This window comes from Saimiri boliviensis, chromosome 2, assembly GCF_048565385.1.
Source record: "Saimiri boliviensis isolate mSaiBol1 chromosome 2, mSaiBol1.pri, whole genome shotgun sequence".
NCBI classification, from domain to species: domain Eukaryota; kingdom Metazoa; phylum Chordata; class Mammalia; order Primates; family Cebidae; genus Saimiri; species Saimiri boliviensis.
In genome coordinates this window covers 36140758-36167653 of record NC_133450.1, presented here as the reverse complement: position 1 = coordinate 36167653, position 26896 = coordinate 36140758, and the positions used below count along the sequence as shown (strand labels likewise).

The 26896-nt window shown below is 49.5% G+C and overlaps 1 protein-coding gene across 1 annotated transcript in view; it reads left to right on the top strand.

Annotated features, from left to right (window-relative positions):
• The window catches only part of PLEKHH1 (pleckstrin homology, MyTH4 and FERM domain containing H1), a 58966-nt gene that overhangs the window by 18249 nt on the left and 13821 nt on the right, over window positions 1–26896 (top strand). Inside the window, exons 3-16 of the mRNA XM_010335186.3 lie at window positions 6280–6342; window positions 7798–7947; window positions 10922–11005; window positions 11912–11993; window positions 12092–12849; window positions 19091–19169; window positions 19873–19964; window positions 21665–21815; window positions 22047–22189; window positions 23176–23286; window positions 24440–24526; window positions 24875–25036; window positions 26023–26103; window positions 26454–26636. Of these exons, the coding sequence (XP_010333488.3) occupies window positions 6280–6342; window positions 7798–7947; window positions 10922–11005; window positions 11912–11993; window positions 12092–12849; window positions 19091–19169; window positions 19873–19964; window positions 21665–21815; window positions 22047–22189; window positions 23176–23286; window positions 24440–24526; window positions 24875–25036; window positions 26023–26103; window positions 26454–26636 (2226 nt within the window). The remainder of the gene's footprint in view (window positions 1–6279; window positions 6343–7797; window positions 7948–10921; window positions 11006–11911; window positions 11994–12091; window positions 12850–19090; window positions 19170–19872; window positions 19965–21664; window positions 21816–22046; window positions 22190–23175; window positions 23287–24439; window positions 24527–24874; window positions 25037–26022; window positions 26104–26453; window positions 26637–26896) is intronic.

Below are 26896 nucleotides of genomic sequence, written 5' to 3'. Positions count from 1 at the left end.
CCTGGCTATTCGGGAGGCTGAGACAGGAGAATTGCTTGAACCCCAGGAGGCAGAGGTTGCAGTAGGCCAAGAAGGTGCCATTCCACTCCAGCCTTGGCAACAAGAGTGAAATTCTGTCTCAAAAAAAAAAAAAAAAAAAAAATTGACAACCATTGTCTTTATTTATTTACTTTTTAAATTTTTTAAATTTCTTTTTTTTTTTTTCTGAGACAGAGTCTTGCTTTGTCGCCAGGCGCCAGGCTGGAGTGCAGTGGCACAATCTTGGCTCACTGCAATCTCCGCCTCCTGGGTTCAAGTAATTTTCCTACCTCAGCCTCTCAAGTAGCTGGGACTACAGGTGCATGCCACCATACCCAGCTAATTTTTGTATTTTTTAGTAGAGACTGGTTTTCACCATGTTGGCCAGGTTGGTTTGGATCTCTTAACCTTGTGATCTGCCCACCTCGGCCTCCCAAAGTGCTGGGATTACAGGCATGAGCCACCACGCCCAGCCAACCATTGTATTTATATTTTTTATGCTTTTGAGACAAAGTCTCACTCTGTTGCCCAGGCTGGAGTGCAGTGAGGCCATCTCGGCTCACTACCTCTGCCCCCCAGGCTCAAGCAATCCTCCCACCTTAGCCTCCTGAGTAGGTGGGACCACAGATGAATGCCACCACAAGCAGCTAATTTTTGTATTTTTAATAGAGACAGGGTTTCATCATGTTGTCCAGGCTGGTCACAATGTCCGGAGCCCAAGTGATCCACCCATCTTGGCCTCCCAAAGTGCTGGGATTACAGGTGTGTGCCATCGCACCTGGCCAAAACCACTGTCTTTGATAACAACAGAGTTAGAACAATTTAATGGCTAAACTGGGGGTTGCAAACTCAAATGTTTGCAGTTAATTTAGATGAGACAATGAAGAGAGTGAGGAGTTGTGGGAAAACGTGAGGGGAAGGGCTGAAACAACATACTGCCATCAAAAATATAATGCTAGTGTGGCCAGATCATTTTATTTTATGTACTCATTTATTTAGAGACAGAATCTTGCTCTGTTGCCCAGGCTGGAGTGCAGTGGTACGATCTTGGCTCACTGCAACCTTTGCCTCCTGGGTTCAAGCAATTCTCCTGCCTCAGCCTCCCGAGTAGCTGGAACTACAGGCACATGCCATCATGCCCAGCTAATTTTTGTATTTTTAGTAGAGACAGGATTTTACCATATTGGTCAGGCTGGTCTTGATCTCCTGACCTCATAATCCACCTGCCTTAGCCTCCCAAAGTGCTAGGATTACAGGCATGAGCCTCTGTGCCTGGCCAATCTTTTGATTTTTTAAGAGAAGCTGGAAATCGAGATGTATGTGGACTCTGGTTTTTACGTGACATGTGAGAGTGGGATGTGAGAGGCAGGACAGTACAGTGGCTGACAGCATGGACTCTGGAGTCCGTCTACTTGAGTTTGAATTCTGGCTTTGAGTCTTAGTAGCTGTGTGACCTTAGGCAAGTTACCTAACCTCTCCATTTTAGCTTCCTGATTCACACAATAGGGATACTAATAGTATCTGCCTTCTAGGGTTGTTGTCAAATGTAAATGAGCTAATGCATGTACAGTGCTTATGACAGTGACCCTGTTTAGCTATGTAAGTATAGCCTAAATGTCATATATATATATATATATATATATATATATATATATATATATATATGGCTCATCAAAAATATAATGCTAGTGTGGCCAGATCATTTTATTTTATTTACTCATTTATTTAGAGACAGAATCTTGCTCTGTATATATATATATACAGCTCTACACAGACCAAGTTGCCCTGTTTATTTATATACATAAAGGCTAAATGCCCACAACACAGTGTAGGTCTTACAGGACACTCTTTAAATTAATAGTGGGCAACCTCTGGCTCAAACCCATTCATTCTGTAGGTGAATCCTAAGTAATTTGATCATGTAATCTATCACCTAAAGCAGGACACACTAGAGAGAAGGTGAAAGGAGGCTCTATTACTTGTTATGGTGAGACAACAGGTGAGCATCACACTGTCCCCGGCAAACTGGTCTCCCTGCTCTTAAGTGCCATCTTTGTATAAGAAAAGAACAACAAGCAGCTTTTACTTATAAACTTCCAAATGCCAGGTCATGCATGTGTGCTTTATACATGGGGCAACTTGTGGAATCTTCACAGCAAACCTAGGAGGTGTCATTACTCTTTTTATTTTAACTGAAGAGTAAACTGAGACACAGAGGCATTAAGGAATTTCAAGCCACACTGTGGTGGAGTCAGTCAAGTTCCAAAGCCTTACCTCGTAGCTGTGCGATTCTTTCCCGTGGGCGCAAGCAGCAATAAGAATGTTGAACCCTGGCCGAGTGCCAGGGCTCACACCTCTGATCCCAGCAGTTGGGGAAGCCAAGGCAGGCCAATCACATGAGGCCAGGAGTTTGAGACCAACCTGACCAACATGGCGAAACCCCACCTCTACTAAAAATACAAAAATTAGCCAGGCATGATGGTGCACTTCTGTAATCTCAGTTACTTGGGAGGCTGAGGCACGAGAATTGCTTGAAGCTGGGAGGCGGAGATTACAGTGAGCTGAGATCAGCCACTGCACTCCAGCCTGGGCGACACAGTGAGATTCTGTTTCAAAAAAAAAAAAAAGAAAAAGAAAAGAAAAAGAATGTTGAACCCTTTTCTCAAAGAGATAGTTGAAACCCAGGATGGTGTGGTTTTTGGCTCAGGCCACTGCTTAGCATGGCAGGACTGTGCTGGGAGCACAGGAGAGTCCCAGCTGCTTCCGCCACCGTGGGCTAATATTTCACAGCATCTCACAGCATGTGACAAGGAGCTGCGCACTTGGGGGTTAAATACCAGATTGGTGCCAAGTGCATTTCATCGGGTTGCTGCAGCCAGTTCTAGGGCAGCTTATGAGTCTTATGTGCAGCTGGTGAAAGTAGATCCATGTCAGCCACCTAAACCTGACACCTCCTTGGCTGTTGTGTCACCCCAGACCCTACACTGAAAGGACAGCTGAGGTCATGGTCCTAGAAAACCCTGGAACAGGCCAAGCATGGTGGCTCACGCCTGTAATCCCAGCACTTTGGGAGGCCAACGTGGGCGGATCATGAGGTCAAGAGATCGAGACCATCCTGGTCAACATGGTGAAACCCCGTCTCTACTAAAAATACAAAAAATAGCCGGGCATGGTGGCACGTGCCTGTGGTCCCAGCTACTCGGGAGGCTGAGGAGGAAGAATCGCTTGAACCCAGGAGGTGGAGGTTGCAGTGAGCCGAGATTGTGCCACTGCACTCCAGCCTGGCAACAGAGAAAGACCCCGTCTCAAAAAAAAGAAAACAAAAACAAAAACAAAAAAACCCTGGAACAGCCAAATGAGGTTGCCCACCTATAGCACCAGCTTTGCAGAGCTCCAGGTGTGGCTCATTCAGCAAGGGTGAGGAAGAAAGATCTGCGTTCGTGAAAAGTGTTGATGCTGGGGCTAAAATGTTCAGACACTAGTTTTGGAGAAAAAGAATACTCCAACATAAAGGTGAATATGAAATGCTTTGAGTGTCAAGTGTCCTTGCCAGGTGGATAAGAAGGACTGGGAGGGTTGGCAGCGATGAGGACCCCCTGGCAGTGACAGAGGCTGACCCAGGGCTGGGGGGGATACCCCAGGGGAGACCCCAGGCTCTGAAAGGTGCCTTGCCATTCCATCTGCTTCAATAATAGCATGCTCATGGGATAGATAATAAAATCCTGAGGGGAAAAAATGCTCACTGTGTGGCCTACAACAGAGCGATTTCTGGTTCTGACCAATGTCATTGTCTTATTACTCTTGACCCAAATGGAGGTAAGACCCAAGTTTTTCTTCTACTCTACCTTGGTCTCCATTTGCAAAAGAGCAAGACAAGTTTTCCCATCACATGAAGTTAGAAAATATCATGCAATCATTGCAGAATGTCACAAATATGAATTATCATTTCCAATAGAAAGACTATGCCTTCTTCTGAGCTACAGAGCAGATGTTAGGTCTCGGTTGTCCTGCTGAAGTTCAATGTAGGGAACTTATTGCGGGTCCAGGGTCTTCCCATTCAGTATTTCATTTTATTCTTGAAAAAGAAAATGCGACTGAATGCAGTGGCTCACACCTGTAATCCCAGCACTTTGGGAGGCCAAGGCAGGTGGATCACAAGGTCAGGAGTTCGAGAACAGCCTAACCAGCATGGTGAAACCCCATCTCTACTAGGAATACAAAAATTAGTCGAGTGTGGTGGTGTGTGCCTGTAATACCAGATACTCAGGAGGATGAGGCAGGAGAAACATTTGAACCCAGAAGGCAGAGGTTGCATTGAGCTGAGATCTTGCCACTGTACTCTAGCCACTCCAGCCTGGGTGACAGAGCAAAACTCCACCCCCCCCACCCCCCCACCAAAAAAAAGGAAAAGAAAATGCTCCTAATTACTGCATTCATTAGATTATTTCTGTGTGGTAAAAAGTCCTAAACAACCCAACTCTGGCTAGCTTAAGCAAATGGGATTTATTAGAAGGACCCTGGGACAGCTCACAGAACTGAAGGAACTATCCAATAACCCTGACTTGGTGAGGTTTGTGCACATTTTCCATGGCAACTCCCTGGCTCCAGCCTCTCATCTCCTGAGTCAAGATTCCCGGAGAGAGAGAACTTGGTTGCCCCAGTTAGGTCTGGTGTCAAAGAGGGAAGAGTTATGCAGTACCAACACTGGGGGCCACCACTATGTATCAACCAGCCTTCCCCCACAACCAAGCAGAATTCCTTTTGCGCTGGGCAGCCACCCCTATAGCCATAATATTGATTTATGCTGTGCTGTTATCTGCCCCGTGGCTGCATAGCAACTGAGTGAAGGTCAAATAACTCCTCTGGGACAGGCTTGAGGACTGTTTCACTTAGGACAGTCCATCTGGCTCAGACCGATGCCCAAGACTGACCAGAACCAGCCCACCCACTCAGCTTCCGCCGAGAGGCTCAAGCAGCATTATTAACTACATGAGAGGAAGGAGAGAAGGGATGTGGGCATCCTTGGCTTGAACACGTGAATGCCTGTCAGAGGGGCCCTATCCATGGGAGCACTGAGGCATTTTTGTCCCATGGGTTGTAAATCTTGGGTTTTACTTGGGATCTTCAGATGAGCATAACTCTAACTCTCTCTCAGAGGGAATGTGCCCCGAAAGCATCTATGTCTCCCCAACCCCAGAAAGAAGAAAAAAATGGACGAAAGAAGGTCACCCTAAGCAAAGAGGTCGCCCAGGTTCCTAAACACAAACTGCTGCTCCTGTGTAACTTTCCTCTCACTATCTAGCAGCAGGCTGGGGGGTCCTGCCCATCCGACTTTTAATTGAGGAAAGCAGAATTTCAGCTGAGAGACTGGGAAAGAGAGGACTGATCAGTTCACTGAATATCAGCCAGGGTCCAGGCTGAGGGGAGAAGGTTCAGAAGCCAGAGAAGAGGCCAAATCCTTAGAGAGGAGGTTGGGCTAGAGCTTGGGAAGTGAGGGGCACTGGGCCTGTCCAGCCTCATGGAAGGCGCAGCTGGGATGCAGCGCCTCTGGGGCATGTATGATACATATGCCCAGGCTGGTCTCGATCTCCAGGGCTCCAGTCATCTTCCCTTAGATTCTCAATGTGCTGGGATTACAGGCGTGAACCACCATGCCCAGCTCACAGGATAGAATTTTGAAAAATGTATCTTGAGCCTTCTCTTTCTCTTAAAGATCAAAGTTATCAAATAAGGTGATAGCCATGAAGCCATTACAGGCAGAGATGTCCTTGACTGTGGTTAAGGAGGTATTTGTCCCCAGCCAGTGAAATATTCTGGGTAGGGAGAAACGTTCTCTATCGATGACCCAGGGAGGGCCCCTATGGGAGCAGCGGCATGGCCCTGCCTGCAACCCAATGCTGAGAGGAAAGGGGCCTTGGGAAGGGGTGTTTGAAGGCAGGACCAGGGCAGGATGCTCAGGAAGCATGACAGTGGGGCTGCTGCCCTCCCCAGACACCCTCCATCAGGGCAAAAGAGCTGGACCTCTGCTCCCTCAGTAGGGAGGACAGCAGCCATGGGCTCATCACCTGCCCCATGAACTCAGGATTAGGGAGCTAAGAATTTCCTTGAAAAGCTTTACCCTGACACCCTTGAGCCACTTGAGATGGGCACTTGAAGCCTGGCCTGTGTGCAGTGTGTGTGCAATTCTCTAAAGCGGCCTTGATACCATGTTCACAGTAGGGACATGGCACCTACATCTCCCCTTTCTCTCTGACTGAGCAGATGCAGGAGCTGGAGCAGAGGCTGCTGGAGGCAGAGCAGAGAGCAGAAAACGCCGAGACCCAGGTAACCAGCGGTGGAAGGGCAGATTGGCAGCAATATGCGAGGGAATGACCGTCAGCCCTTCCAGGCCCTTCCCACGGACATACGTGGACAACACACGCATCACCGGCAGTCCTGTGTTATACCTGAACAAATGAGTGTGCATGGAGCTTTCTGTGGGAATGGAGTCTTGGGGTAAAGATCAGAGAAGCAAGTGGGTATAGTCGTCCCAATAGGCTAGACTATGCTATGGTAACAAATGGAGTGTGACGTCTCAGTTGTTTATCACGTTTAGTTCTCACTCGTGGTACCTGTCCATTGAGGGTTAGCCAGCGATTCTGCTTCCACAGTCACTCAGGAATCCAGGTGTAAGGAGGCTCCCGTATCTTATAGCTGGACCACTTGGAACACACAGCCTTCTTGGTTGCCATGGCAAGGAAAGAAAGCTGGATGCCTGTGCACTGGCTCTTACTTATTTTCAAAATTTATTTTTATTTTACTTTTTATTAGAGATGGGGTCTTGTTATATTGTCCAGGCTGGTTTCAAACTGCTAGGATTAAGCTATCCACCCACCTCAGCCTCCCAAAGTGCTGGGATTACGGGTGTGAGCTACCGCATCTTGCCTAATTTATTTTTCTTTTATTTATTTTTTTATAGAGACAGACTCTCACTATGTTGCCCAGGCTGGTCTCAAACTCCTGGGTTCAAGCAGTCCTTCCACCACAGCCTCCCAAAGTGCTGGGATTACAGGTGTGAGCCACCACACCCAGCCTGCACCAGCTTTTAAATACTTCAGCCCAGCCAGGCACAGTGGTATGCACCTATGGTCCTACCTGCTTAGGAGCCTGAGGCTGGAGGATCCCTTGAGCTCAGGAGTTTGAATCTAGCCTGGGCGACATAGCAAGATCCTATCTGTTTAAAAAAAAATTTTTTAAATTAATAAATATATACACACATGCATACATACTTGAGTCTAGAAATGATGCACCATTTCCACTTGGAGTCCATTGGTTGGATCAGTGACATGGCCCCATCTAGCTGCAGGAGGTTTGAGAAATACGGGGCAGCACATGGCTGTCCAGTGAGCAGTAAGTATCTCTACCATGGTGGGGATGGGACAGTTGCTCTCCTAGACTGTCCTGCCCAGCTCATTCCTACTGGGATCCACAGAGGTCGATGGCAAAAGACGCAGCTGCTTTTCCCGCTTATTGTCTCCTCTGCCCTCCTCTTACCCATCTCTCCATTACTACTAACTATGACCTAGAGTAGCTAAAATGTGTTTCTTCTTTGTCAGTCCTTCTTTTGCCCAGATAGGAGCTTTATAAATGACAACTGTATTAATTGGCCCAGACTGCCCTGGGTAAGGGCTGTGCCTGGGAGTCACAGCCTGGGGCATCGGAGGGTGTCCCATCCCATACTGGCCACTGTACACCCCGCATGAGTGATGGGAGACACTATGAGATCATTGTACTTTTCAGGTGGGTGTCATGGAAGAGAAGGTAAAACTGTCCAATCTGAAGAATGTGGACTCTCCAGGCAGCCTGCACCAGAAATACCAAGAATTGCTGAAAGCCATGCAGGGCAAAGATGAGCTCATCCGTCAGCTGGAGGCTCAGCTGGAGAAGCAGGTAAGGGCTCGTGTGCAAGGGAGCACCATGCCCTCTTCAACGTCTGTATCACTGGCCCCCAAATTCCTGAGCTGCTTCTCTTAAGCTCTCGAGTGCTAGGGAACTCACTCCTGACTGAGCCTCTTCTTTTTTTTTTTTTTTTTTAAGCGGAGTCTCACTCTGTCGCCCAGGCTGGAGTGCAGTGCCCCGATCTCAGCTAACTGCAACCCTTACCTCCTGGGTTCAAGCGATTCCTCTGCCTTAGCTTCCCAAGTAGCTGGGACTACAGGTGTGCCCCACCATGTTCGGCTAATTTTTGTGTTTTTAGTAGAGACGGGGTTTCACCATATTGGCCAGGCTGGTCCCGAACTCCTGACCTTGTAAAACGCCCTTCTCAACCTCCCAAAGTGCTGGGAATACAGACGTGAGCCACCACATATAGCCTGAGAAGATTCTGGAATGTCCTCCTCCACTTCCTGTGTCCTGCCTTCTCCCCTTCACAATCTCACCAACTCCATCCCAGTTCTGTCCCTTTCCAATGCCACTGGTCTTAACTACCCAGCTTTCTCCTGGTGCCAGAGTGCCATCATTTCGAACTAAACACCCTACATTCTGAACAGATGACTTTTAATTTCCTACACATGCCTTCTCCATGTAGGAGAAGCTAATCCTGGTGGTGCCCTCCAACCATCATGGGCAGATTCATGTTCACTCATCAGCATTCACCCAACAGGCCATTAATGGAGGTGCCTTTGTATGCTGTGGGGCACCATGTGTTCCTGAAAAACGATGGAAAGACAGAATTTTGACACATGGGACCTCTGATCAATTCTTCCATCGATTTTCGACATGCCTTACCTTCTCTTCTGAGTAGCTCATAGTCAGAAGTGGCAGCGTCCTGGAGGATGGAGGACAAAATGACTCTTGCTAAAGCTCTTTAGGTCAGAAAAGCAGTCATTTTACAACTGGAATCAATAGGTCAAGATCATAGAAGAAAGAGCACTGTTCTGTGAGTCAAGAGACCTGGTTTTGGTCCCAGCTGTGCCATGAATGGACAGAGGCAAGCCATTTCTCACTGTAGGGCCTTAGCAAGTAATGGCTTGCCTCTGTCCCTTCCACAGGAGTGCAAAGACAATATCCACCCGGGTCAGGGGTCAGCCAACATTTTCTGTAAAGGTCCAGGTAATAACTATCTTAGGCTTTGTGGGCCACAGATGTCTGTGGCAACTGGTCAAAGCTGCTGTTTTAACCTGGAAGCAACCATGGATAATGCATAAATGAATGGGCATGGCTGTATTACAATGCAGCTTTATTTACAAAAACAGGTCTGGGTGAGGGCAAGCAGGCAGAGGACCGGATTTGGCCTGAAGGCCATTGTTTGCCACACCTTGAACTAGATAACCTTTAAGGTCCTTCCAGCTCTAAAATACTGAGTCTGACATCACATTCCCATCTCATTTTCATAGTTTCTTTGTGTGGAACTTACGTGCATCATCTTATAAGTATTAGGCAGGTTTTTCCTACCAGAGTTGTTGTTGGTCTCCAGACAACTCGGTATATACCCGTTGTCTGCGTGCTTTTTTGGATCCTGGTACTGGTTCTCACTGTAGAACTGGTTGATACCCACGTCTGGAGCTGTGGACTTTCTTTCACGCAATCCTCAGAATGGCCCAGCAAGGGGGAGTATCATCCCTCTTAGAGGTAGCAATGCAGGCCCTGAGGGGTTAGGCTTCCTGCCCAGTCTTATAGCAAAGGGACCTCACATGTAGAATCAAAGCCTATATTTCATTCTATCCTAAGCTGTTCTTCTTTTTATTTATTTTATTTATTTATTTATTTTTGAGATGGGAATCTCACTCTTTTGCCCAGGCTGGAGTGTGGTGGCGCGATCTTGGCTCATTGCAGACTCCACCCCCCCGGGTTCAAGTGATTCTCCTGCCTCAGCTTCCAGAGTAGCTGGGATTACAGGTGCCCGCCACCACATCTGGCTAATTTATATATATATATATATATATATATATTTGAGACAGAGTTTCACTCTTGTTACCCAGGCTGGAGTGCAATGACGGGGTTTTTCCATGTTGGCCAGACTGGTACTGAACTCTTGACCCCAGGTGATGCACCTGCCTTGGCCTCTCAAAATGCTAGGATTACAGGTGTGAGCCACCATGACTGGCCACATTTTTCTTTTCTTTTCTTTCTTTTTTTCTTTTGGAGACCGAATCTTACTCTGTCACCCAGGCTAGAGTGCAGTGGTGCAGTCTTGGCTCACTGCAACCTTTGCCACCCAGGTTCAAGCGATTCTCCTGCCTCAGCCTCTCAAGTAGCTGGGATTACAGACACCTGCTACCAAGACTGGCTAATTTTTGTAGAGACGGGTTTTTGCCCATGTTGGCCAGGCTGGTCTCAAACTCCCGATCTCAGGTGATCCGCCTGCCTCAGCCTCCAAAAGTGCTGGGATTACAGGCATCAGCTACCACGCTGGGCCAGGCTTCTCTTTAGATGTAAACCTCCTTTTCAATCATCTCTTTTGACTATTTTGAGGGAAATACCTCAGTTATCTGCAATTTCACCTTATATTTTGTTTTTTAACTATAAAGGTAATACATACATGCTTATAGTAAACAAATACAAAATGGCCAGAGGAGTATAAAATGACAAGTCACCTTTCTCTCCATTCCCAATCCTTGATTTCCACTCCTCACTATTAACGTTGCTTGCATATGGAAGCACAGCGTTCTCCTTCCATGTCAGGGATGTGCCATGTTTATTCAGCCAACCCCTTAGTAGTAAACACTTAAGAGTATTTCCAGTTTTTAGTTTTTCAATTTTATGTTGCCTTATCAAATAATATTGCCACAGACGATTTCTGCTCCCTTGCTTGGTGAGGTCAGTGGCATGCACACCTGTCGTTTCTTCTTGGGGTTTGCCACCTCCAATCAATCACTCTGCTGGTGACTGCTGGGATTAACGAAAGGCCCTTTCTTTCTTGCAGAAGCAGATGAGAGCAGAGGAAGCAAAAACTGTTCAAGAAAAAGCTGCAAAGATCAAGGAATGGGTGACACTCAAGTTAGCAGAGGTGGGTTGGAAAATCATCTTGGGGGCCTGCCTGACCCCTGGAGTTTCCTGTCCCCTTCTTTCTGGGGTGCCTCGGCTGACCTTCCTTCTGTCCTGCACTTGTCCCTTCCTCAGCTTCCATGCCGAGACGCCGTGGTTCACTTCCCCTTTCCTTTTGTCTTGGTTGGGTCTCCCTGGTGTTCCTGACTAGCTTGGTGCTGGCTTTAAGTTTGGAGGAAGGAATGTGTCTCACTTCTGAAAAGCCCCCTCCGTTTCTTTCTAGGAAGCCCACACAGGCCATTGTCCACTCTGTCCACTTTCTCATTTATTTACTTTGAGACCAGCCTGGCCAATATGGCAAAACCCTGTCTCTACAAAAAAATACAAAATTAGCCAAGCATAGTGGGATGTACCTGTACTCCCAGGTCCTTGGGAGGCTGAGGTGGGAGGATGGCTTGAGCACAGGAGGCAGAGGTTGCAGTGAGCCAGTATTGCATCACTGCACTCCAGCTTGGGTGATAGAACCAGATGTTGTCTGAAAAAAGAAAAGAAAAGAACATGCAGCAGCCAGGTGCAGTGGCACATACCTGTAACCCTGCACCGTAGGAGGCTGAGGTGGGCAGATTGTTTGAGTCCAGGAGCTTGAGACCAGCCTGGGCAACATAGCAAGAGCTCATCTCTACAAAAAATAAACAAAATTAGCTGGATCTGGTGGTGTGCCTCTATAGTCCCAGCTACTCAGAAGGCTCGGGTGGGGGAATTGCTTGGGCCTGGGATCAAGGCTGCAGTGAGCCAAGATTGTTCCCCTGCCCTTTAGTCTGGGCAACAGAGAGAGACCCTGTCTCAAAAAAAAAAAAAGAATTGAAAAATATGTCTGAACCTATAGGCTAGGTGTCCTAAATCTTCACTTTTCTTTTTTTTTGCTCAGCTTGAGATGGAGAATCAGCATCTGAAAAGCTGTAATCAGTGCCTGGTGGAGCAGGTGGGAGCCCTTCAAGATGCGCTAGAAGGTAGGCAGGCCAGGGTGTGCAGGTGTGCGGTAGGTGTGTGGTGGGATGGGGCTGAGCTGAGGGAGCTCTCAATGTGACTGTTTTTACCCTGACTACAGCTATTCAGATAGCTCCTTCACGGAAGCTGCTGGTGCCCCCCCACGGAGCTGCAGAGCAGGATTCTGTCCCCTCAGAGCCAGGCATCCAGCCTGTGGGCCAGGACAGTGGCTCTCAGGCCCAGGGTCTGAAGGCAGCTGTGCTTGCACCTTCTCCAAGTGCCCTGCAGAGCAAGGACTCTGTTTCTGAAGCAGCAAGCCCCTTGGAGGATTCTAGTTCCGGCACGGTCCATTCTGGGGAAGTAATAGAGGCCAAGCCCCTTCAACCTCATCTGGGAAGAGAAAGCTCTCCCCACCAGCCATGCATGAAGCTTCGAACCTTCAGATGTGGTTCAGCTTCCTGGGGTGAGCACCTGGTTACTGCTCAGAGAGGGATGCTCCCTGGTACAAAGACTTCTGCCAGAGAAGGTGGCCCTGGCAGCAGTCTGACCCTACCAAAAGTGCGGGCTCCTAGCACCCCGAGGGACAGCATCCAGTTGGCCAAAAGGCACCACAGCCAGCCCCAGGTGGGCCATGGACACTTTGACCATGTAGTGAGCATTGAAATTGGGACCTTCTCAGCACTCCACCCCTCTGGCCTTCCTGAGCTGGAGGCCCGAGCTGGGTACCGGGATGAACCAGAGAAGATGGAGATGGAGGAGCCACCCCCAGCAGGGAAGAAGGAGGAAAGAGAGAGCCCAAAGGCTCTTGGAGCTGAGCCGGAGGAAGTGGAGCCGGGTAACAAGCCACCTACACCCCCACTGCACCAGTTACCACCCTGGGTAAGAGGCGACCTCCAGGCTAGGCAGAGGAGCAGAGCTAATGAACACTGCTGGCTGAGCACAGCCATGCACTGAGTGGGAGAGGAGGCTGCTGGCATCCTCATGGAGGCCGTGGCAGGCGGGTACCACAGAGCCTGTGCAGAACACCCAACCAGTGAGGGTCAGAGCTAGAGTTCAGAATGATGTGAATGGTGCTTGGCTGTCATTTCCTGAGTGCTCACTGTGCACCAGATATCAAGCTGGGTGCCTTGCACACCTTTTCTCATTTAATCTTTGTGAGTCTTTAAGGTGGTCTGGTGTAATGGTCAAGAACATAGGCCCCAGAAGCAAACCATTAGGGTTGAACTGTTAACCACGTGACCTTGGCCATGTTACTGAACCTCTGTGCCTCAGCTTCCCTAACTGTAAGATGGGGATAATAGTACCTACTTTATAGGGTTATTATAAAAGTACTTGCAGTCGTGGTTCACAGTGGGTGGTGGGTAAATGTTGGCTATTTTTCTTTTTGGGATGGAGTTTCATTATTGTTGCCAAAGCTGGAGTACAATGGCGTGATCTCAGCTCACTGCAACCTCCACCTCCTGGGTTCAAGCAATTCTCCTGCCTTAGCCTCCCCAGTAGCTGGGATTATAGGCATGTGCCACCATGCCTGGCTAATTTTGTATTTTTAGTAGAGATGGGTTTCATCATGTTGGTCAGGTTGGTCTGACTCCTTAACGCAGATGATCCACCCACTCCAGCCTCCCAAAGTGCTGGGATTGCAGGCATGAACCACCACACCTGACTTTTCTTTTTCTTTTTTTTGAGACAGAGTCTTGCTCTGTCACCCAGGCTGGAGTGCGGTAGCATGGTCTCGGCTCACTGCAACCTCTGCCTCCCAGGTTCAAGTGATTCTCCCATCTCAGCCTCCTGAGTAGCTGGAATTACAGGTGTATGCCACCATACCCAGCTAATTTTTATATTTTTAGTAGAGACGGGGTTGCATCATGTTGGCCACGCCAGTTTCAAACTCCTGACCTCAAGTGATTCGCCTGCCTCAGCCTCCCAAAGTGCTGGGATTACAGGCAACTTACTTGTAAATAAAATGTCTTGACATCTGTCTGGCAGAAATACTTCAGAAGCAATGATCTGGTGGCCAGGGGTAGGGACACAGATGAAGCATCACTGGCCATGCATCATTAATCTTTGCAGAGCTGGGTGATGGGAACATGAGGTCATTCTTTTTTTAATTGGCACAGCATCTTACATTGTCACCCAGGCTGAAGTGCAGTGGCGCAGTCTTGGCTCACTGCAACTTCCGCCTCCTGGGCTCAAGCAATCCTCCTACTTCAGCCTTCCAAGTAGCTGGGACTACAGGGGTGTGCCACCATGCCTGGCTAATTGTTGTATTTTTAGTAGAGACAGAGTTTTACCACATTGGCCAGGCTGACTTTTTTCCCCACCTTTTGTTTTTGAGACAAAGTCTTGCTCTGTTGCCCGGGCTGGAGTGCAATGGTGCAATCACGGCTCACTGCAGCCTCAACTTCCTGGGCTCAAGCAATCCTCCCACCTCAGCCTCCTCAGTAGCTGGGACTACAGGCATGTACCACCATGCCAAGCTATTTTTAAATATTTTGTGGAGATGAGATCTAACTATGTTGCCCTGGCTGGTCTTGAACTCCTAGGCTCAAGTGGTCCTCCCACCTTGATCTCCCAAAATTCTAGGATTACAGGTGTGAATCACTGTGTCCAGCCCTGTGACTGACATTTTCCATGATAAAAAGTTAAAATAAAAATGGGAAAAGCTAAAAAAAAAAAAAAAAAAAAGGGAAAAGCTATAAAAATGACATGTCACAGGTCACTAGTGAGAATGGCATGTGGGTATTAGGGCCTTCACATACAGCCTGTGGGAAGGCTCCTTTCCTTGCAAGGAGTACAGTGCAGTTTCTCCCTTTCACGGGTCAGGAAACTACTGTTCCCCGCAGGCTTAGGTACTCGCCCAAGGTCATGTAGTAGTTAGTGAGGGAGCCAGGCTTTATTTATTTATTTACTTGAGAGACAGGGTCTTGCTCTGTCACTCAGGCTGAAGTGCAGTGGCACGGTCACAGCCTACTGCAGCCTTCAACTCCTGGCCTCAAGGGATCTTCCCACCTCAGCCTCCTGAGTAGCTGGGACTACAGGTGCATGCCACCACGCCTGGCTAATTTTTTAAAATTTTTTTGTAGAGATGGCGTATCCCTATGTTTCCCAGGCTGGTCTCAAACTCCTAGCCTCAAGTGATCCTCCTTCCTCAGCCATGAGAGCCACCTCACCTGGCCTGAGAGCCAGGCTTTAAATATAGGTCCAGAGGTTTTGAAGCTTTAAATGTAGGTCCAGCTGTACTGCCTCTTAAGGGTCATTGCCAGAGCAAATGTCAGTCTTTTATTTATCGGCAGAAATCCCCACACATACACAGATTCTGCCGGGTTGTGGAGCAGTACCATGGGGGACATCTAAGCGTTGGCTCCTGGCAGCAGGGGGAATGAGGTCACTTGGGAGAAGGGGTGGTATCAGGGTACACTCACCCCACACCACTGCTCGGGAGACCTGTATTTTCAGCATTACCTCCTAGGGCCTCCGTCTGAAATGCTGGTTTGAATCTGGGTGCGGTGGCTTATGCCTGTAATCCCAACACTTTGGGAGGCAGAGGCAGGCAGATCACTTGAGGTCAGGATGTTGAGACCAGCCTAGCCAACATGGTGAAACGCTGTCTCTACTAAAAATACAAAAATTAGCTGGGCATGTTGGCATGTGCCTGTAGTCCCAGTTGCTCGGGAGGCTGAGGCAGGAGAATTGCTTGAACCTGGGAGGCGGAGGTTGCAGTGAGCTGAGATTGCGCCACTGGCCTCCAGCCTGGCTGACGGAGGAGAGGGAAACATTGTCTCAAAAACAAAACAAAACAAAGAAATGCTGGTTTGGGAGGTGCACAGCCCTATACTTCTGGGCTGTATCCTTAGCAGTGACTGTTGACCAGCTTCTGGTTGTTAAAAGGGCACCTGTAAGACTGGAGACCCGGTGGAGCCAAGAGTGGGACACAGCAGGAAGACTAGGAGATGGAAAAGCACAGGTCCCCTGGGCTCCCGGCCCTCTTCTTGCTCTGGAGTCTGAACACAGAAGTTGGGAGTAGGGAGTGGTCGGACAAGGAATGTGCAGCTGTTACCAGAGAGAAGTGTTCCTCACTTTGCCATTTTGCCAGAATACAGCCATTCACCATGATAGCTTAAGAGTGGGTCTTGGGCCAGGTGCAGGGCTCACACCTGTAATCTCAGCACTTTGGTAGACAGAAGCAGGCAGATCTCTTGAGCCCAGAAGTTCAAGACCAACCTGGGCAACATGGCAAAGCCCTGTCTCTACCAAAAAAGACAAAAAATTAGCTGAGCATGGTGGCACATATCTGTAGTCCCAGCTACTCAAGAGGCTGAAGTGGAAGGAAGGTGTGAGCCCAGGGAGGTGAAGGTTGCCGTGAGTCAAGATCTTGCCACTGCACTCCAACCTGGGCGACAGAGCCAGACCCTGTCTTGAAAAAAAAAAAAAAAAAAAGAGTGGGTTTTGTGCTCCATCAGAACAGGTTAAGTGTGTGTGCGAGAGAGGGGGTGGAGGAGGAAAGGAGGAATGGGGAGACGAGGAGTTATTCTCTCCTCCTATTCTGTATAGAAAATGCACCAAATGACATTCTCACCATGAACATCAGCTGATCTCTGGCAATGAAGGTATTAAGGGGCAGCATCAGGTCTTCCCACAGACCCTTCCTGCTGCCAGCTAGGTCCTGAAGACCAAAGAATCAGCCAAAGGAATGTAAGGAGATCTCGTCCTGTTTACAGTCCCCTTTGTAACTTGCTTCTGGGGAAAAACAAGACCCCATGCTAGCTCCTTCCCAGGCCCCTGAGGCATGATCACTCCTGTCCCAGGGAGAGCTTAGGAAATCACAGTGGCCAAGACAGCCCAGCCTCTCTCTCTCTCCCAGGCAGAAGAACGGGGCAGTAACCATCTGGGGGGAAAACAAAGACTGGAAATTCAGAGGACATTTCTCCCTCTGAGGGCAATGAGAAATACTTCTGTACCTTAGAGTTTGGAAAGCCCTTTTTCTGGTTAATCCTTAAAACAACCTTGTGAGTTAGGCATTAGATAGCCTTCTGTCAAACAGTCCTAGGTTTTGTTTAACCTAAATCCTTCAAGCTTCAGTTTCATTTCCTCTGCAAAGTTAGAGGACTATCTGTCCTTGCTTAAAATTCCATGACCGCTGTGGGCAGAAGTAATCCTTTCTATGCCTAATTTTACTTGGCCCCAGTGTACCTGCCCGACACGAGCCCAGAAACTCCCTGCCCCGCTGCAGGGGCCCTCCTCGGCCTCCTTTCGCATTGCTCCTCTGTCTCCTGCCTTGCTGCCCCTCCAGTTATCTCAGTGTCTCATGGCCGCAATCGGCTCTGCTCTCTCCCCTCCCAATTGCCCCAGGGCTGCTGCTCCTCTCTGGGAAGACACGCCAGTAGGCACCCACCTCCCTTCCAACACCATCTCCTAGCCCATCCAACCCCCCCAGGTGACAGCATATCTAGTTGCCTCCCTGAGCCAGCAGGACAATATTCCAAAGGCTGGCCGACTAGTCACCTTTGTTTTCCTTTAGGCTCAATAGAACAAACAGATACAGAAGGCACAGGGAGCCATGTGGGTTGTTTATGAACAAACAGAGCCTAAGGAAAGGCTCCTTTGAAGTAGGAGCCTGTGGCCGAAGGCCTACTTCAGACCCAGGGGCCCCAGGCATTCTCCCATACAAGTGTCTTCCAGATGAGGGTGCTGGAGTCCTGTTGGGCTAAATAGGTTTTGTAGATTGGCCCTAAAGCCTAGCCATGATATGACATTCATTATTCCTATAGGGGGAAAATGTGCCCTAACTTCCCACATGTTTTCATTATAACACTATTCACAATAGCAAAGACATGGAACCAACCCAAATGCCCATAAATGGTAGACTGTATAATGTGGTACATATGCAACATGGAATACTATGCAGCCATAAACAGAAATGAGGCCTTGTCCTTTGCAGAGACACAAATGGAACTGGAAGCCATTATCCTTGGCAAACTAACGTAGGATCAGAAAACCAAAACACTGCATGTTTTCACTTATAAATGGGAGCTGGACAATGAGAACACATGGACACAGGGAGGGGAACAACACTTAGTGGAGTCTTATCAGGGTAGGGTGGTGGGGGGAGAGTATTAGGAAAAAGAGCTAATGCATGCTGGGATTAATACCTATGTTAATGGGTCATTAGGTGCAGCAAACCACCATGACACACATTTACCTATGTAGAAACCTGCACACCTTACATATGTACCCTGGAACTTAAAACACAAATAATAATAATTATATATTTTTTTTTCTTTTCTTTTTTTTTTTTTTTTTTTGAAATGGAGTGCTCTTGTTGCCCAGGCTGGAGTACAGTGGCACAATCTTGGCTCACTGCAACCTCCACCTCCTAGGTTAAAACCATTCTCCTGCCTCAGCCTCCCAAGTAGCTGGGATTACAGGCATGCACCACTAAGCCTGGATAATTTTGTATTTTTAGTAGAGACAGGGGTTCTCCGTGTTGGTCAGGCTGGTCTCGAACTCCTGACCTCTGGTGATCTACCCGCCTTGGCCTCCCAAAATACTGGGATTACAGCTGTGAGCCACCGTGCCCGGCCTATAAAATAATTTTTTAAAAAAAGAAATGATAGAGAATTAAAAATATATATGCCCCAAGTTCCAAACAACAGGCTTACAAAAGAGCCCTCGTCATGTGGCCCCAGTGGCTTCCTCATTATCAATACCCCCAAAATCTGGGGGTGAGATCCTGAGACCCAAGGGTCTCTAAAATGGGCAGGATTCAGAGCAATAGGTTACTAACCCATCTCCTCTTGAACCTCCTTTGCCCCAAAGATGAAGGGTGGAGGCAAGAGAGGGACCTGTCGGGCACTGACTATATTCCAGGTGTTAAATGCTTACATGAAGTATTTCACTGGATTCTCCCAGCAGCCTGAAAGGTAAGTATTATTACAACTCCATTCTAGAGTAGAGGACAATGAGGCTCAGAAATGAAGTAACTTAGCCAAGATTCGTTAGCCAATCACTGACCCCCGCAGGTCTGCCCACCCCCAAAGCTATGGTTTCTCCTGCACATGCCTGGAGAGGGTGGGGTGGGCATCGTGCTAGGCCCTGACCCTCCTGGGACCTCTTGTTTCAGGAGAGCCGGATCTATGCTGTGGCCACATCAGGCATGCGGCTCTCAGACGCGTCTCCCAGAAGTAATACTGCCTGCTGCGGTGAGTCCCAAGTGAGCCTTGGAGGCACCAAACATCAAAGGTAGGCAGGGTGGGCAAGCGAGGAGGAGAAGACTCCAAGCGACGCCCAGGGCCAGGGTTGCCTGCCACCCTGTTCCCCTCCCCAGCAGGTGAAGTTAAGGTGAAATCACATCAAGGCCCACCTAGGAGGGAAAGGGAAGTCCTACAGGTTCAGCTCATCACAGGGAAGTAGCCATCACAGAGCTGGAAGGGACCTGAGACGGGGGCCTCCAGCCCAGCCTTCCACCTGCACAGGCTTCCCTTCTGCAGTGCCAGGGCCATGGGTGAGAGGAGCCCCAAGTGTCCTGATTTGCATGAACCCCACTCACTGGCTCCTCACTAGCCAGCCACCAAATCTCCACAACGAGGGCTGGGGGGCGGTCCCGTAGCTGCATGATTTGTAACTCACATCTGCAATAGTGGGACACTGTGCAAGCCTCATGGAGGAGAAAACGGTTAAAGGGTAAGACTTTTGGATTCTGTTGTAATGGATCCTTTACCATGTGGAGATCATGGTCCCCAAAGGGAGTCAAGGCCAGATGATAAACAGGGACTTGGCCCCTCTCTTGAGACCTGTCACCAGCCTGCTCCTTGGAGGAATGCCAGTTGCCCAGTTCTCTGCTTCCCCCACACCCCTTCCTGGGTTATGCCCTTGAGTAATCTCATTCCTCTCTTCCCTGCTCAGCTTCAAGCCCTCCTGCCCTTGCTTCCCCTGGGTCTTTCTCTGGCCTGGTCTACAAGAATGTCACTGTGCCTGTCTACACAGCCCTGAAGGGGGTAAGAAACTGCTGCACAAAGAGGGGGTGTCTCATCAGGAAAGGCCCCTGGCCTCAGCATCCAATGACTGGCGCGGGGCTCTAGGGCCAGGCTTCTGCACATGGTGACCCTGGCCACGTAGCTCAGCCTGCCATGTGTCATTTTGCTTTATTGTTTATTAGGTTGTTATAAAAATTCTACATTTACAACAATTTGAATCAGTACGAATGTGGGTAAAGTAAGAAGGCTAAGCCTATGCCCGCTCTGAATCTTCTCCCCATCTTTTCTCATGTCTGCCCCACTCCCCAGGTCCCAGAGGGCAGTGGGGCTCCTTCTAGAATTATTTAGGTATGTTCCAACTTATATTCTCATAAGATCACTACATTTAAACAAAAATCAGATATTGCAACGTTTACATAGACATCTTTGTCTTTGTTATTGGTTTTTGAGTCATCATAGTAATACTTGATAAAACTTTTTATAGAATAATAAAAAAACAAAAGTGACATTTCTTCTCACATGCCTTTTCCCTAATTCCTAAGCCCAGAGGAAGCTATCATTGAATGTTTTAGTGTTTATTCAGTAAGGCCTTCTGATGCATTTATAAATATGCATGCACACTCTCACTCTCTCATGTGTGCACACAAAAGGCAGTCATATACATGTCATTCTATGCCTTGCTTGTTTACCTAACCACATGTCAGTCAGGTCATCCTGTTCCTTCCCTACCTCCTCCTCTTTTTTTTTTTTTTTTTGGAGACGGAGTCTAGCTCTGTTCCTGGCTGGAGTGCAGTGGTGTCATCTCAGCTCACCGCAACCTCCGCCTCCTGGGTTCAAGCCATTCTCCTGCCTCAGCCTCCCAAGTAGCTGGGACTACAGGCACACGCCACCATGCCCAGCTAATTTTTGTATTTGTAGTAGAAATGGCATTTCACCATGTTGGCCAGGATGGTCTCGATCTCTTGACCTCATGATCTGCCCTCCTCAACCTGCGATTACAGGCATGAGCCACAGTGCCTGGTCCCTACCTCCTCCTTCTGTGATTGTCTAGTACCCTTGGTATCAAAGCACCATAACTATTAATATGTTAAGCTTTCCTCCAATGACTCTAAAATAAATGTTGCCATAAACATCACTGTGCAAATATATCTTTGCAAACTTATATATACATATTTCTGTGTAGGGCAGAGTTCTAGAAGTGGGATTTCTGGGCAAGTTATATGCATGTTTTAATTTTTGACAGGTACTGCCAAATTACCTTCTAAAAATGCCTTACACACTAGAGTTTTCTTTCCCCCATATTCTCACCAACACTGAGATAATCAGTCACTTTAAATGTCTGCCAGTTGAGATGCAATCCTTGATTGTTGTGATGTCCCCACACATTTTTTTAAAGCTCGTGTGGCACACTTGGTCTGTGGTGTAACTTTCTGGCCCCCTAGTGGCAAGGAGTGAGAGTCACAGTGGGCGGGCATTCAGTTGGGATGGGCAGCTACTTTGGGGGCCACAGAAGACAGTGTGCGGGAAGGGAGGCCTGAGAAGCACGGAGGTCGTCACAGTAGTGAGGCCAGGAGGGACCCTACACTGGACAGTTGTCTGTTTAGAGTCCCGGCTGGGGGTTGGTCACACCATGGGTACTTGGAGCAGGGCTGCAAGCTGCAGGGTGGGAGAAGGCTGTTTGCAGCCTGAGCTACAGTGAGTGGGGGTGACCTGTCTTGCAGAGAGCCACGCAGATCAGCAACATGCCCTTTATGGATGAATCCTCTGGGTCTGACGATGACTGCAGCTCTCAGGCAAGTTTTCGAATCTCGGTCCCCGGCTCTGAGTCCAGGAAGACCAGCGGACTAGGCAGCCCCCGGGCCTTCAAGAGAGGTACAGAGAAGGGGAGCAGGGACAGGGTGCAGCAGCAAGGAGCCCCCCACCCTTCCCATGGGCACTTGAACACAGGAATCCCGACTTGATCTGGGTTCATGACCCCCAGCACTCCACCCCTAGCCCCAGAGACTGGGTCCCTGGTGGGTGGTTGGTCAAGGCTCAGCAGCTCCTGGGCTGCGAGTCAGAGAGGTATGGGACCCTAGCCTTGACACCTCCTCTTGTTGCAAGGCGTCTCCATGTCATCACTGAGCTCTGAGGGTGACTACGCCATCCCCCCGGACGCCTGCTCACTGGACGGTGACTACTCAGAGCCTGAGCACAAACTGCAGCGCACCTCATCCTACTCCACCGACGGGCTGGGTCTGGGCGGGGTAAGCCAGGAAACGGGCCTGGGGCAGGGTGGGAGTAGAATGTCAGCAAAGGCTGCTGGGGACCTCAGCACAAGACAGGCAGCAGCTGCATGAGGTGAAGGGTCCCTAGGATTGGGGGATGGGGGGCGTGGGCTGCGGAGTGTACAGTTACGGAGTCAGACACACACAGACCCCATGAGGAAGGAAGGAGAGAGCCCAGAGAGCTCCTGGAATGCCAGCAATGGCCAGTTACTGAGAGCCCACTATGGCCCACCAGGCCCCCTGAGTTTTCCATATATGACGTTGTTTTATCGCCTGGAATGCTAATGCAAGCTAAGGTGCATTGAACTCAGAGCGTGCCAGGCACTGGGCTCAGTTTTCAGGCATTGTCTCATTTGTCCTCACAATCCTCTCGGGGTTATTACCCCATTTTATGGATGAGAAGCCTGAGGCTCCAAGCTGTACCACTACATGCCAGGGCTAGCATTCAATCCAGATGTGATTCCCTATTCTTTGCCCTACACCTCTCTGCTGCCCCATCATCTCCCTGGCTCCATGACCCTCCAGTCCTGTGTGGCTGATGTGCCCATGGTTGCCCAGACCTGCCTTGCCCTCTCTCCCCACTGTGCTGCCTCGAATGGTCTTCTCCCTTCCCCCAGTCTTTGAGGGAGAGGCTGGCCTGTCTTCCAACACCAGTTCAGGGCTGGCTCTTTCCTGAGGCTCTCCCTGGCCAGGCTTTCCCTCTAGCAGGCCCTGTTCTGCTAGCTGCATCTCCCAGCTAGCATGGGAACCCTTTCTTGGCAGGACCACCCATGTTTTATTTAGTCTTCTCTAAACTGTAGCAGGGCATGGTACCCTGAAAAACGCTGCGTCGGTACTCAATAATTTTGTATTTAATTGATGTCAGAGCAGTAAGGCAGCTGGACCACTTGGACCTGTGTGATGTGTGGGAGCCCTGCGTGATTTCCCTTTTCTTCCTCTTCCCCCCATGCCCTTCCACCCTTCAGGAGTCACTGGAGAAGTCAGGCTACCTGCTGAAAATGGGGAGCCGGATGAAGACGTGGAAGAGGCGCTGGTTTGTCCTGAGACAGGGACAGATTATGTACTACAAGTCCCCGGTGAGAGCCTGCCCGCCCAGCACTGCAGTCAAAAGGACTCTGTGTCAGACCCTGGACTGTGTCAGATGGGATGGAGGAGGGGAAGTGTGGCCCAAGGCCAGAGGGCAAAGGTCTGGCAGGTGGGGAGAGGCAACCACACTGAGGCTGTGAGCCACAGCTGGGGACCTCAGCCTGGCCGTGAGTTCTCAGAATGAAATAGGGCGTGGAGACTGTCAAAGGCAGTTCTAGGCCAGCTGGCTGGGCAACTCCTTCTTCGTCTATAAAGAGCTGTTCCCAGGCTGCCTTCATATCATCTGGGTGGTTCTAATACACCATTGTTCTAATTGCTTCCTCTACCTCGTTCCTCCACTGTTTGGAATTAAGAAGCCTTGGTTATTGGGAACCAGTTTGATAGGACCCCCCCCCACCCGCAGAACCAATTTTCATGTTTTTTTTGAGGCAGAGTCAGCTTTGTCACCCAGGCTGGAGTGCCATGGTGTGATCATGGCTCACTGTAGCCTCAACCTCCTAGGCTCAAGTAGTCCTCCCATCTCAGCCTCCCGAGTAACTGGGACTACAGGCCTGCACCATGCCTGGCTAATTTTTAAAAAATTTTATAGAGCTGGGGTCTCACTGTATTACCCAGGCTGGTCTTGAACTCCTGGGCTCAAGTGATCCTTCTGTCTAGGCCTCCCAAAGTGCTGGGATTACAGGTAAGAGTCACTGTGGCCAGCCCAATTTTAATGTTTCAAAGACAGCAAAAGGCCTCATTTCTTGTGCAACTCCAGTTGGTTGGTAGTGGCTGTCTTAAACATCATATGAAGGACTTTGGGCCTGTATTGCTCAGTGAGAAAGCATGCTGTGATTGACTGGAAGGTCTGCAATAGCCCTGGAAAGGGTAAGCATGGTGCTGTATGTGCCATTTATTTGCCATACTTGGTCTGACCCAGTTTTAATTTTACTGTTTTCGAGGCTTGGATTAGAAGGACTCATGTTTCTGATTCAGGCTCCACTTAACTATAGCCAGAATCTAGAATAAATTACCCATCATAACACAGCCAGAATATTGGTACTCACGTTCCCTTTGCCTATGGCCTGGAGTAAGATCTGAGGGTAAATGAGACGCTCCGGAAAGGCTCCACATTCAACCGCTCTCCTCCCGATTCCTTTACAGAGTGATGTCATCCGGAAACCTCAAGGCCAAGTGGATCTGAACTCCCGCTGCCAGATTGTTCGAGGGGAGGGTTCACAGACGTTTCAGGTGAGCACACTCCTAGCAGCCGGTATTTTAGACAGAAGAGGTGCTGGGTTTGGATATGTCTATAAGTGAGACAGAGATGGGGCCAAATGAGCATGAATGAAAGGCCAGATCAGCATTTGGATGTGATCCTAGCTTGCGAGTACAAGGCAGGTGAGACAAAACATGAGAGATGGAGTGAGGGAAGGAGAGACAGCGAGAAGAAGCTGAGGAGGAAAAGAAGGGAGGGAGCACTAGGGCAGGCAGAAGGCCAGCCCCTTGGGTTCAGGGACGGGTGCCACCTCGGAGCCAGGTCCTGGTGACTCCATTCTCCTGGAGTGCTGCCCTGCCCCAACATCTCGGCCTCCACAGCTCATCTCTGAGAAGAAAACCTACTACCTGACGGCTGATTCGCCCAGCCTGCTGGAGGAGTGGATCCGAGTACTCCAGAGCCTGCTGAAGGTGCAGGCCACCGGGCCTCCCGCCCTGCCTCAGGGCGGCACCAAGCCCACCGTCAAGGGCTGGCTGACCAAGGTACAGGGTGGGGTGATAGGGCAGGAATGTGCACCTCCTGTGAGCCAGGGGAGCCAGGAGTGGGGTGCGGAGGGTGGTGGCTTCCCTCCTCATATGGGGCTCCTTTCTCTGGGAGCTTCCTCACAGCGACTCGCTGGCCAGCCCTCAGACATGGCCAGGCCACACGAGGTGATGGCGAGTGATTCCCTGGAAACAAATCATGGTTGTTGGAACAACTGTTCTCAAGAAAGGGAAGGGAAAGGAGCACCTTGCCTCCATTTTGAGGTCATTAGGGGTTGTCCCCCACCCCCACATCGTACCCACCCCAGTGTTAAAAGCGGGAAGAAAGTACGTGGGGGAGGTACGTATAGCCGCTCAGAGGCTTAAAGAACCCCAGGCCTGCCTCAAAGACATTTTTGTGAGGGCTCTTCTGGCTGAAAAGAACAGAGAAGTGCTTCTGAAGCCCAAGAAAATGGAAGTTAACAAGGAAGTACATTAGCTAGACCAGTACACCAGCAGGAACCAAAGCTACTTGCTCTCAGCAGGCTCAGAGCTGGCGGGCTCGCTGTGTGCCTCTGGTTCCCGTTCATTGTGCCATTCTCCTCCGCCCGTGTGCAGCTGCTGTTTCCTCAGGATTCGTGGCTGCCCGCGGGCTTCGGCCTGCTGTTTTCCCTCCCTCCCTCATGGCATCCTGACAACTGTGGTCTCTGCCACCTAACAAGTTCTTCCCATTTTCATATGCCTCGAGGGGACATCTGATTGGCCTGGCTAATTGTTTAATGGCAGGTCGTAGGTCACTGAATAGCCCATATGGCTGGGGTGCTGCATGGTGCACACCATGGCCCACTTGACATGAAAGGAGTGGTTCACATTTGCAGGGAGCCTGAATGGCATCTCCATCTCTACCACAGGTCAAATCTGTCTCCCTGTGGCTTCTCTTTGCCAGGCCTGGATTTACTTCTGGAGTCACCCAGTTCTCATAATGCCGGTTCATTTCTGTCTTACAGGTAAAGCATGGCCACTCCAAGCTGGTCTGGTGTGCTCTTGTCGGGAAAACCTTCTACTACTATCGGAGCCATGAGGACAAGGTACTTCCTCAGCCTCCGGAAAGTACCCACTCTCCTGCTTCCCCTAAAGCACATGACTGTCACTCCATGTCCTGATGAAAGTCCCTACCCCACATAACTGCACAATAAATACAAAACCAGTTGGCTGGATCCCTCCAGAATGTGAGATTCTGCCTGTCTGGGTCTCTGGTGCTTCTCCAAGCAAGCCTTGTTCTGCTGCCAGCCTGGCTGGGATGCTATAGTCTCCACCTCCCCATCTTGTCATCTGTCCATATTCACAATTCCCAGCTCTACAGAGCCTATGTATTCGGAGAGAGGACACTCCCTGTCCCTGACTGACTCTCTGATTCATGGAAGACTCCTGTCCACAGCGACCCCTGGGCTGCCTGCCTGTGCGGGACGCGCGCATAGAGGAAGTAGATCGATCCTGTGACTCAGACGAGGACTATGAGGTTGGAGGAACCAGACGGTTGCTTTCCTCCCACTGCACCCTGGTGATCCACCCCCTAGAGCAGAGCCCCACCTACCTCCTCATTGGCACCAAGCATGAAAAGGTAAGGAAGGGGGCTGGGCCTCCAGGGCCAAGCTTAGACCTGTGATTCTGATCTTCCCTTCTCTCTTTCCCCTGAGCCTCCCAAAATTCAAGTTTATTTCCTTTTGGACACTTTGGCAACTGATATTCTCTGAATGGGAATATTCCTTTATATCGAATTTATTCCCAGTGACCAACATTGCTTCACTGAGGTCATGTGATAGAATCGCAAATTGGAAACTTGGGTTCATGTTCACCTGCTCCTCAGTCTTTCCAGGTAGC